General features: G+C 41.5%; 1 protein-coding gene across 2 annotated transcripts in view; it reads right to left on the minus strand.

The window, feature by feature from the left end:
• Positions 1-13376, minus strand: part of Dym (dymeclin) — a 262580-nt gene that overhangs the window by 96488 nt on the left and 152716 nt on the right. For both annotated transcript variants that reach the window (XM_041639282.1, XM_041639281.1), the window contains one exon: positions 7056-7158. In XM_041639282.1, coding sequence (XP_041495216.1) covers positions 7056-7158 — 103 coding nt within the window. The remainder of the gene's footprint in view (positions 1-7055; positions 7159-13376) is intronic.

The following is a 13376-nucleotide window of genomic DNA, read 5'->3' on the forward strand; positions in this document are numbered from 1 at the left end:
CCTGCAAGATGTATGACTCTCAGCTACTACTCCAGCACCACGTCTGCCTGTAATGCCCCCCATCATTATAATAATGGACCGAATCTCTGAAACTGTAAGTGAGCCACCCCAATTAAATGTTTTTTTTTTTTAATAAGAGTTGCAGTGGTCATGGTGTCTCTTCACAGCAATAAAAACCCAAACTAAGACACACGCTAACATGGAAGAGAGAACATGAGGCCTCAACCATAGACTTAAGAACTACAGACAACTGAATGCTGAGAGTGGAGAAACGTCTTCCCCAGGAAAGAGGTCATCAGTTATCTGATACCAAATGATCATCTCTGAAAACATACACAAAGAGTAACATTACACAGATGAGCAGGTTACATTTATAGATTTAAGAACTCTCTCTCTCTCTCTCTCTCTCTCTCTCTCTCTCTCACACACACACACACGCACACACACACAAACACACACACACCTGTAACAATAACAAAGAAAAAGAGGCCATGAGCCGGGTGGTGGTGGCGCACAACTTTAATCCCAGCACTTAAGAGGTAGAGGCAGGTGGATCTCTGTGAGTTCGAGGCCCAGCCTGGTCTACAGAGTGAGTTCCAGGACAGGCTCCAAAGCTATAGAGAAACCCTGTCTTGGGGGGAGGGAAGGGGGAAGGAGAAGAAAAGGAGAAAAAGAGGCCATGAAAAAGAGCAAGGGGGTGGGGTACATGGTAGGGGCCAGAAGGAAGAAAGGAAAGAGGAGAATGATGCAATAATAATTCCCAAAATGGCTTCACTGAGGTGTTATTCATACACCACATACATCACCAATTTAAAGTGTGTGACTCAGTGCTTTTTTGTATATCCAAAGACTTGTGCAGCCACCCTGACTTCATTAGAAAGCATTTTCAGAATTCCCACTATACAAACTCAGTGTCCACCAGTATTTCCATCCCACTCCGCTGCACATCCCTAGATCCAGGCACCTATGGTCTGCTCTGCCAGGGCCTACCTGTTCTGGACATTTGAATGAGTGGGACCATATAGCTTGTGATCCTGTTTCTGGCTCCCTTTCCTTAGCACAATGTCTTCTTCTGTACCGAGGAACACATCTCCTCCCCTCTTTTCCTTGACGACTGACACTACTTTTAGTTTAGTCCTCTAGAGGCTGAGGGACATTCAGACTGCATTCATTTTGATGGCTATGAAATGGCTCTATGGACAGTCACATTTTGAGGTGGGTATGTGCGTTCAGTTTACTTGTCCCTTACTAGGATATAACTGCTGGCTCGTGTGTAACTGAACTGCTTTCACAAGGACTCCACCCCTTTTCACATTCCCATCTCTTTACATGCTTGTTAACACTTGTATATTATCTGCCTTTTGGATCCCAGCCATCCTTGCAGATGTGAAACGGTGTTCCACTATGATTCTAATTTCCATTTCCTAATGACTGGAGATGCTCAACAATTTTTTTTTTTTTTTTTACGACTTCCACTACTTCTGTCCTTTTGGGAGAATGTCTATATAGACCCTTTTCCACTTAAAACTGCAACACAAGTTCACGGCTAACTTGCATCACATTCTAACAAGGAGCCCAGCTGCCCTTCCCAAAATGATCCCGGATCTAAGCGAGACCACCGTCTCCCACTGGGCTTCCCATATCCAGCCTGCAGATGAGGAGGGACTGTATGGACAAACAGCACCGTCTGTGCACCGAACACTGTAGCCAGTCTTATGGCTCAGTTCTAGAAGGAAGGAGTTGGAAAATGTCACTTCAGTGTCTAACGGGATGGGTACTGGTGAATCACCCGAAGCACTCAGGAAAGGCAGCTGACTGACTAGAAGCCTGCCAACAGGACCTATCTTTTGCTCTTGATGGTCACTCTGGCTTTGCCTCATTCTGGGCTGCAGGGCACAGTGAGCCACTGGTCAGCAAACACGAGGTCAAGAACTCCGAGAAGTAGAATGCTGTCTTTGGTTCCCACACAGAGAGCAGACCCTCTTGGTCTTGCTGCTCACCTGCAGCTGGTGAAGTTAGCTCTATTAGAGCGAGCCTTCTCCAGTACCTCTGTCCCCCAGGCTCATCACTCAGCTAGCAAATGTCCTAGTTGCTCTGCTTTAAATTGTGCTGTTTATATATTTACTATTGAATTATAAGGTTTTCCACATATTCTAGATCAGGGTTTGAAAATATTTTCTCCCATTCTGTGGGCTTGTGGGCTATCTTTTCACCCTTCAGTTTGTTCTGAGACAAAGTCAACTATATAGGTCCAAGTCTCTGGGAACTCTCTATGTAGATCAGGCTGGCATCAAACTCAAAAGAAATCTGCTTGCCTTTTGTTTGTATTAACTGCATCAATGCCTTGTTTGAGTCGTATGAAACAAAGTTTTCATTTTTATTTTTCTGGAGGCCTGATCTCAGGCCCAGGTTGGCCCTGCTCAGGATGACCTTGAACTTCTGATCCTCCTGCCTCCTTCCAAGTGCTGGGATTCCCAGAGTGCACTACTGCACCGGGGATATACGATCCTGGAGAGCAAACCCAGGGCCATGTGAGTTCTGGATAAGCAATCTACCCAAACTACCCAGAGTTTTCAATTTTGAGGAAGTCTAATTTATCTATTTTTCTTTTGTTCTTTGTGCTTTTGGTGTATCTAAGAAATCTTTGCTTGACCCAAACTCCTGATAATTCACTTATATTTTCTCTAAATACTGCATGATGTTTGGCTGTTATGGTTAGGTCTATGGCACATTCTTGGTACATCAAAGGCTGATGTACGATTTTTGTACCTGATAAGCTGGACCCTGTCACACCCGAAGCACCCAGTGCAGAGCACACTGTCCTTTTTCATCTACATGCTCAAGAGAGAGAAACTACTGGAACGTGCTCTCGTCTTGGTCTCTACGTTGAAAAGTCTTCCCAGAGAAGGCCATGGTGGGGCAGCCTGTAATTCCAGCACTTGTGGTGGAGGCTGGAGGACCACATTTGAAGCCAGTCTGTGAGCTCTAAGACCAGCCTAGGATACACAGCAAGACTCTGTCTCAAAATTCAAATCAAAACACAACAAAGCAATATCTACTTCCAAGTATCAACTCCCTTCACAGGGGGCTGCCACAAGCTCTCCCCTAGTTTTGGAAGACTGTTTTCCCATTTCTCTTTGGACATTTCCCTAGGTTTGGTTATACAGATTTTTATAAAATAAACTATTTGTTGAATTTTACTTTATGGGTGCATTTGAAATTCTTTGTGTGCAACAGTACGTACTTTCACTTTCACCAGGCGAACATAATTCTGAAAGAGAACATCTGTCAAAGACTAATATACTGGCCAATTTCACTCTCCTTCGGGTAAATACATGTAAAACCAGAAACCACGAGTGTGTCTCAGAAGTAAAACACCTAAAAGGAACTGCTGTAAAAATGACAAATACACTTCCATTGTTTTTCGATATACCAGTATGACCAAGATGACTTTTCCATGGAACGTGAATGGTACATTATCTAGCCCCGTGCAAAAAAGCAACACTAACAAAACATGTTAAAGACAGAATAACACAGGAAGATCTCAGAGTTAAATTTCCTTGGTATAAAAATCAAGTCAGAACACTCCTTACTATATTCCTGAAAACACTGAAATTTAAAAACAGATGTAAGTTACATAAACAAATGCAAAAGACCATTGTTAAGCACTATCTGCTCAAAAGGTTGAGGCGACCTGTTCAACAGCGAAGCAGCTCGGGGTTCTATGTAGAAAGTACTGATGAGCAAGTGGGACTTCATGGAAACAAATTTCAGGAGTATAACTTTGATTTTTTGTAAGCTGAAAACCAAAACAGTCAGGAATAAAATCAGACAAAGAGAAGCTCAACAACGTTCTATTTGTTTTGAAGTAAAAAGAAAGAGGCTACAACTTCCTCGAGAATCAAACTAGCATACAGACCATGCAATAACTAATAAAGAAATCTAATAAGCAAGCATAGAAGTTACTCATGTCCATCACATACTAAAAATGAAACCTTGCAGAGACAATGATCAAGCAATTCTCATTCCACACCACACAGATACTGAAGACTTCAACCCAGGGCATCTCTAGCCAATACCAGTTTGCAGAGTTGGGCTTTAGCTTCTCAGTTAATATGCACTCGGTGAGGGATACAGCTAGGCTGGCAGAGTGGTCACCTAGCATGTGATGCCTGGGCTTATGCTTGGAATCCCAGCCTCTAGAAGCTGAAGCAGGAGAGTGCAGCGAGTCTGAGGCTGCACTGGCCTGGAAATCCCACCACCTCCCCGACCTCCAAATCTATTGTTTTCAGCCTAGAAAATGATAATTTCTGTGTCTATAAAGTATATTCAACTGTGTGGAGAGAGAAATAATTACAGCATAAAGACAACGTGTATTTAATTGGAGAGAATGTGAGTGTATGTATATAATAAATCACACACTTCAGTGGGTCTCAAAGATTTTGCTCTCAAGAGACATCTTTACACTTTGTAACAATCAGATGCTCTCAAAGGGCTGTTTCCATATGGATTACATGCACTGGTATTTACCATAGCATAACTTAGATGTTTAAGACATAAGACTATTGAAGTACTCATTCTTGTAGCTGTCACTCGGCAAGTAGCCTCTGGACAGAATCCAACTTCCCTCTGAGAGACAAAGTCAAGTAGGACTCTAAGGAGCATGAGACTCTACCCGCATTGGCTGATCAGCATTGTGTCTGCCGGCTGACTGTCCCTGACTGGGGTCCTTCTAGTTTCTACCTGTGTTTACTTACTACCCGAGGAGATGACAGATTCAGTCCAACGAAAGAATCAGAAGCTCTCTGAAAGTACAATGACAACACACTTTCTGTGGTTCTGTCAGGAACAGATGTTAGGTTAGGGCTTTCTTACTTCAAATAGTAGCTCAGGTGATTACTGGAGCTAAGGAAATTATTGACTCTGTGACACTGACAGAGTCAATAATTTGAAAAACCTGATAGTTTAAAAGCAACTACAACTCAGATGTTATCACTTTCTGAAACACTCAGGCTCTGTTACACAGGATTAAATTGTCCAAACGGTACCGTATTACTTTTAAAAGCTGTTCAAAGTTCCTCTGTCCTTTCACTCAGTGAATTGTGGAAGCCTCACATAAACACGTACACACCAGCCACGGAGCGTGAGCTGCTCCCCTCACCACCTCTGTTGCCCCCAGGGTGCACTCCCGGAGGACTAGGGTACCCCCAGGGCACACTCACGGAGGACTAGGGTTCAGTTTTTGCGTTGCTTTCCCTTAAGCAGCCAGGGCAGTTTCCTCATTATCTAAAACTTGATGGAGGTGTTTCCCACGAGGTGTTTAGACAAACATGCTGCACTAAAGTCCTAACACTAATATTTTTGTAACTTGTGATGTGCTTTTTCTGTTGTTACTCAACTGACTTGTGAATTATACAGTGTGATGAGCATAAACATTTCCTTAATGAACTTGGAAACCTCTCTGTAGACCCCAAGTGTTCTATGTGTCACAGCGAGAAGGAAAGCACAGCTTGTTTCCGAGCACTTATTAAAGTCTGCTAATCTGGTGTCTCCAGTCTGGTGCAGAAAGCACACATCTGGGACTCTGGGGCTGCAGAGGCGCTGGCCGTCTCCTCTTCCGGCTTTACAAACAAGGCATCTGGGGCTAGTCCAGAACACAGAATTCTGTGGCTGTTGCCAAGGATACTTAACAGGTTAAAATTCTGAGAAATATAAAAAAGGGGAAACATATCCATTTCCTAGCTAATGATTAATTTAAAAGAAAATGACAAAGAAATTGGTTTCAAATGTGCAAGTCACTCACACACAGTGCCTGGCAAGGGGAATGGCCAATAAAATGCTGAGGTATCAGGAAAAACCTTGTAGTGTTTATTTTTAAGGTTACACTATTTAAAAATGAGTTTTACTTGATTCATTATTACTGTGTGGAAGCACATCACAGTGGGCACAGGGAGTCAGGGGACAGTTCTGTGGAGTCATGTCTCGCCTGTCACTTCTACTGGGTTCTGGGCCTTGAACTCCGATCACCACATTTGTGCAGCAAGCTCTTTACCTGCCGAGTCATAGTGAGGCCCACTACTGTTTTAATTCACCTTCTGGATCCCTGGCACAGGGAGGGATTCAGCTCCAGTCATTCCTGTTCCGTTAGCTCTGGGCACAGGCAGTAAGACTACCAGGGCGGTGTGGGATGCAGTCTCATGTGCTCAGTGACAGGTCCCAAGGGACACTAGGGAGTGGAGGCTTCAGATTTACAGATGAAGAAACCTGTTAAGTAGTGACTAAAAACTGTGAAGTTTAATATAGAATTCAAATATGTATCACAAATTTTGTTCTACCATTACAGTCACATCTGTGATTGACAAGTATTTTTTTTAAATATTTATTTATTTATTTATTATGTATACAATATTCTTTCTACATGTATGCCTGCAGGCCAGAAGAGGGCACCAGACCTCATTACAGATGGTTGTGAGCCACCATGTGGTTGCTGGGAATTGAACTCAGGACCTTTGGAAGTTGGAAGAGCAGGCAATGCTCTTAACCGCTGAGCCATCTCTCCAGCCCCCCAATTGACAAGTATTAAACATGACCATTTCCTCTCAGAAATATCAATTCTATAGGCTTGTGATTAACGGAAAATACTATTAGGGGACTTCAAAATTACAAAAATTTAACATATTTTTGTGAAATAAATGACATAGTACTAATGCATAATTCAATAATGTTGTCTAAAGATAAAGTATGCACAGATGAACCGAATTCAAGCTCTTTTTAAAATTAGTCTACTCTGCAGTAGGAGTTTTTAGAAAGTTCTGGATGTCCCTTTCTGTTTTCTGTAATTGGCTTGGGAGGTTTTTTTTTTTTTGTTGTTGTTGTTTTTTGACTCAAACACTGGGATTCTTGATTATTAAAAATCACTGGTTAGGTTGGTTTTTTCAACCACTTCATAATAACCATGAAAAATTTTTAAGGTTTCTAAGAGCACAGTCGGACTTTGAGAGAAGAGAAGTACTGTTACTCATACATCTGACAATACAGAGAAATCAGTGACTTACATAATCCGGGAGAGGAACGTCGCTGGAACTCAGGGGACCTCTCAAGGACTGGGTGGCTTGTTCCAGAACTTTGTTGTGTTTTTTAGACAGCAAAGAAAACAAACTGAAAAACACAAAGGAAAACCTGATTACATTAAGAAAACTAAAGGTCTAATACTGGATTATTAGTGATAATAATTATTAGTAATAATATAATAATAGTAATTATTATAGTTCCATAGCATATTAGTCATTCTGAAATCTGTTTTGAAGTAGTCTCAGGAAGAAAACAGGTTTATTGAGTGGACTGAAAAAGCACCTGGCTAGGCAGTAACTGAGCACGGCCAGAAACAGCAAACAATTCTTTTCATGTCTGTGTTAGCAGTAGGGTCAGTAGCATTATTTATTTAGCAAAATGGAGTAAGAGGGATGTCTAAATAGTAAGGGGATGATTAAACATTAAGGGTCTCACTGAAAAAGTTTCACAGGTTAAAATTTTGTCTTAAACACAAAGAACTCTCAAAAGATCACTACATGAAAAAACAGGACAGAGATAAGCAAACTGGGATACAAACTAGCTGGTAACAGTCTTAATGTACTCAGTGTAAAACACACGAGCCTGAGGATCTGAGGGGTCTGCTCTTTCCAGTAAGGATGCTGGCTCAGTCTGCTTCTCTGGTGCACAGGACCACAGGATGTAAGGGGCCATTTCTCAAGAAGAGTGATTTTAAAGATACAGTTAATGAGATTTCTACTTCTGGTCATGACGGGGTAACTGGTACCAGATGAACTTTCCTGCAGTAATCAACGCAAACTTAGGGGAAATAAATAAAACAACTGTTTTAGATAATGTGAACTATAGGCTCATGATTCCTAATCCAAGAGAGACACGAGAACCCAACAACGGTGAATTTCTGTCACTTGAATTTGCAGAGCTTTATATGAGATAGGAGAAAACGGCAAGGAAGGTCTAGAAATCTGAATGTCCGGAAAAGTACTGAGTACCACCAGTGAGAGCAAGATCCCTTAAGATGTGCAGTGAACTGCTGAGGGCTTATACAATAAACACATGTTGGAACTGATAATAGATTGAAGACTACAGGTGATCCAACAAACCAGTGGATGAAATTCTGTCTCACGAGCATTAAGGTGAGTTCTCAAATGGTCATTTTAGAACAGGAATATTTCAGAATCTGGATTACTGTGATCTGAGAGGCATCTTAATAAAGCTACAATACATGAACGTTTTTCAAATAATAAAAGTGATTTACATTAAATGTAAGTGGATTATACCCTCCAATTAAATGGCAAGGTTTTTTATTTTGTTTGTTTTTTTTTTTGTAGACTGGATAGACTATCAAGACCCAACCATATGCTCTTAAAAAAAAAAACTTTACAAATCTAAAGACAGACATGTATCCATAACAAAACTGGGTGGCCATGGTAACTACAAACACAGTAGACTGAATAACGAGTATTATTATTAGAGATAAATAGAAAGAATTTTTTCAACACAAGCTTTTTCTGTAGCTTTTGTGCCTGTCCTGGAACTAGCTCTTGTAGACTAGGTTGGCCTCGAACTCACAGAGATCCACCTGCCTCTGCCTCCCCAGTGCTGGGATTAAAGGCGTGAGCCACCGCTACCAGGCAAATAGAAAGATTTTATGATAAAGCCAATTCGCTAAGAAGATATAATTCCAAATGTATATGTCTAGTATTAGAACCACAAATATGTATTTTATGCATACACATGTCTAATAACAAATGTATATAATCATATATCCTAATAGTACTGTATCTAATGAATAAAGACTCTAGATGGAAGCTTAAAAATGCAGGCAATTCTGGTCCTATACACTTTCCATTTAAACTTGTTGTGATCTGTAGTACTTTTTTAAAATGATAAAACTATTATTTTAGTATTTCTTAGTAATGATTTTTTAAATACAACATTGACTTGAATATCAATTTTGGAAAGACACTAATTATTTCAGATGGATCGAGCAGGATAATCCAAGAAGTTGAAACCACTAAACATTCTTTCTAGATTAAAGTGCTTTTTTGTCTTTTTTTCTTCTTTGTTTTGGCAATACTGGGAATTGACCCAAGAATCCACATCTACTGGACAAATGCTCTATCACTAAGCTACACCCCCAAACCATTTTTCACTTTTTAAATTTCCCTTCCCCATTCCCTGCCTATGGTTTGCAGTGCTCCACATTAATCCCAAAGACTCATGCGTGCTAGGTGATAATTCCACCACAAGGCTGTACTCCCTCCCAGTCTTAAATTTTAACTAACATTCCTGGCTTTTTAATGTGGGTTCTGGGATAAGACTTAGGTTCCTGACCTTGCAAGGCAAGTACTTCACTGACTGAACCATCTTTCCAGCCCAGGGATATTGAGACTAAAAGAAGTTTGAGGTTAGTTCTATTCTAGGTCACGGCACAACTCAGAAGCATAAACTGGATGCTCTAAAAGGTATCAGTAATAGAAAGGTCTTACAGGTGGGGCCAAGAGGAACAAAGCATCTCTGAAGAGTGGGAGTGCAGGGCTACTCTCTGTTATAGAACCAGGGATGTTGGATTCATAGCCCCTTCTCTCTTTCTGTGGAAAAAAATCACTTGAAATTGTTTTCTTGGAAAAGATAGGCCAGCTTATTTGTTTACTTTACAAAGAATGGTAGCAATCTGTTTCCCTGGTTAAGAGAGCAAACAAGGGAATGAGCTGCAGTCCCAGCATAAGGTACTTCCTCTGAGTGCGATGGAGGAGCTGCTGATTAAGGGCAGAAAGGATGAAGTACACTTTCCCGAGAAGCTGTGGCTCTGGTTTCCAGCTTTAAGAAAAGTTTGCGTAAGAACAGATGATGTGAGGTCTCTTCCAGTTCTCTATCATGAATGAGACACGGAATTCACACTTACTCTAAGTTGTTATTCTCATACAACTTAATAGGCTTTTCCCTCACACTTTATAGCTACTGCTTGCAAAATCTTGTGTGTGCTTTTTTAAAAATTCTAATTTTGGCATTCATTTAGCATTTTTAAGGCAAAATGACCTAAATTTATATGAGAATGACTTGCAAATTGCAGAGTGAGAAAAGTAACTTCTGCTTAAGCTCTGCATTCCAAGTGCTCAGCACTGGCTTGGTGCTAGTCAAAGTAGCAGATACAGGATGGCTACGTGCACAGGAAAAGCTGAGCACACATGGAAGCGAAGCTGATCCTCGGGGTGATTAGTATTCAGTCAGAGGGACATACGCTCCAAAAATACCCTTCTAAAGTTAGAGAAAGATTTGCTTTTCTTTAAGTACAACAATATCCACTATAAACTGGACAGTTAGTGGAAAACTGAAAAAATTAAAACAGATCTAGAAGAGCACGGGTAAGTAAACTGGAATACTGGGAACTCGGCAGCAATTTCAACCATCTAAAGCTGCATGTATTAATATGAACAAACCTCAAAACACAGATAAGCTAGAAATGAAAGTGCTATTATTTATTCTTTAATGTATAGAATAATATATATTTACAAAGAAAATATAAATAATATTAAATACATATGAATGACAGACCTTTCATATAAGATAGTCAGTTTTATGAGGACAGAAAAAAATGAGCCCAATGAGAAAGGAATAGTCAGGGCATTTATTTGATGCTCTTGGTTTATCTCTCTCTCTCTCTCTCTCTGATGCAAGCACACACAAATGCACGTGCACACACACACACATTGCATCACACACGTTCTTCTGGTATCACTGGATAAATACACAGGGTATTGCTATAAGCTTTTTGGGAGAAGGGGTCTGGAACACTAGAAAGAACACGCTATCCTGAGGAAATCAGACGCCCTGCCAGGAGACAGCGTGGCACAAGAGAAGGCAGCATGTAAATAAAAATGTGTGGTCAGTCCAAACTGGGACATGCTGAGAAGATCACAAGCTGGCACAAATGCTGCAGCTGAGGATGCACAGATGGCAGGAGATGGGACCAGAATGAAGACAGTTTGAAGACAGACTGTGAAGGGACGCTCATGGCCCATCAAAACCATGGGCTTTGTTCTACACAGCTGAGAAGCTAGTGCAAAATGCAGAAGGAAATGGGGTCCCAGTCCACGGAGTTCAAGTCTAGTGGGTTAAATTCTGAAGCAGCGCATACTCTGTCAGAGTGCTGCGGAACCACCTCCGCCCCCAAAGGCTACTCAAGACCACTGGAGACAATCAACCAGAGGGGAGTGTTAGGAAGACAGTGAGGGGGCTTGGCAAGCATGGGGTGGGGTCTAAACCAGAGCCAACCACAGAAGTGGAGGTGGTCACCCACGTATATTGCAGAGTATAAGCAATGGCATGCAGGACTGAGCTTGGGGAGGAACTAAGACTAAAACCGTAAGTAAGCAAAGGTAATGTCACCTGGTAACAGAGGCAGGAACCTAGAAAAGGGTCATTTCAGGGAAGGGAAAAGGTGTCAAATGATTAAGGAATGCAACGAAGCCCCTGGGTTTGGTAGGAGGAAACAGACTAGCTCCAGCCTTACCACTCCACTCCAAGAGGGATGGAAGGGCAGGCACTGGGGGCGGGGGTAGAGGTCTTGGCCTAAGGCACAGATCTAGGAGCAGCGCTCCCTGCCTCTGATGAACACTCCTCCTCTGCTTGCTTGGCACCAAAGCTCTTTATGTTCTATTTCACTTTTAAACAGCTTTAAGAAGGAGTAACCTATGTATACAACACGAGTTTTGAAAAATGTAATCATTCACATAACCCATTATTATAATCAAGATGGAGAATATTTCTATTTCTCCAGAAAGTTCCCCTGGGCCTTTCATAGTTAGTCTTGTTCTGTAATACACTCCATTTCACTCCAGGCAACTACCAAAATATTTCTTTGCCCCTTTAGATTCTCACACAAACAGATCAGACCATACACACACTCTGGCTCCGCCTCTCTGACGCAGTACAGTGCTTTTTCGGATTGTTCCATGGTTGATGTATAACGCATCCCTTTGTAATGCTCCGCAGTTTTCCCTTCTGTGGATGGACTTCAATTTTTCTATTTACTAGCTGCTTCCAGGGTTCAGCCACTATAATTCCAAAGTTTTTCTTCTACAGTTTCTCCACCAGGTCTCACAGTCATAACTCTTGTGTTTAAGTCCATGACCCATTTGTACCAATGCGTCTGGCATGGAGCAAGAGCCAAGGTCTGTTTGTTTCACAGGGTGGAGGAGGATATGGGTATTTAATTGTTCTGGCACTAAAAGGCTATCTTTCCCCCTAGAATTATCTTCTCCCCCTTGCTGAGATGTCATTGACTGTGGATGCACCCGCCTATTTCTGGACTCCAGCCCACTGTTCTGTAAGCTACAGTCACTAACACCCCTGCCCACTGTTCTGTAAGCTACGGTCACTAACACCCCCTGCCCACTGTTCTGTAAGCTACGGTCACTAACACCCCCTGCCCACTGTTCTGTAAGCTACGGTCACTAACACCCCTGCCCACTGTTCTGTAAGCTACGGTCACTAACACCCCTGCCCACTGTTCTGTAAGCTACGGTCACTAACACCCCTGCCCACTGTTCTGTAAACTATGGTCACTAATACCCGACTGTACTGACTCTAGACTGTAACAAACCTGCAAATAGGCACGGGGAGTCCTCCAATTTCTGATTTGTCAAAATGACTTTTAGTTATTTTAGTTTCTTTGTAATTTCCTTGTGAATTTCATCATCAACTTACTGTTTACTAGTAAACAATAAACAATAAATGATTAACACTGCACTACATGTGCGCATGACTTCAGGGTCTTACCACAGCCATAGTTCTCAATTCCTTGTGAGGTCTGCCTTTCAACAATATTTTATACTTTTATTTTATAGGTCTTATATGTATATAATAAAGGCGTACACACACACACACACACACACACACACACACACACACACACCAGCTGAGTTGACCACGTAGGCTGCAAACTCCTAGGCTCAATCAATCTTCCCAAGGTGGAAGTTCAGGTTTGTGCCATTGCACACAGTGAGTTATGGTTTTGGTAACCTCACTTATTAAGTCTTACGATTAATCTACCTTTTGCAGATTCATTAGAAGTATTTTAAAAGCTTATTTTTATTTATATATTTTTTAGTGTTTTCCTTGCATGTGTGCTAAGTACACCACATACATGTAGTGTCTGCAAAGGCCAAAGAGGACAATGAGTCCTAGAACTGGAATTGTGACTCGTCATGTGGGTATGGGAATGACACATGGGTCCTCTACGAGAGCAGCCAGTGTTTTTCACTATTGAGGTATCTCTCCAGCCCCACATCAGGATTGTAAAAACATGTTCAATGTCAGTAACA

This window comes from Microtus oregoni, unplaced genomic scaffold (assembly GCF_018167655.1).
Source record: "Microtus oregoni isolate MIOR12 unplaced genomic scaffold, Mior012 000057F_ref0000458, whole genome shotgun sequence".
Classification (NCBI taxonomy): domain Eukaryota; kingdom Metazoa; phylum Chordata; class Mammalia; order Rodentia; family Cricetidae; genus Microtus; species Microtus oregoni.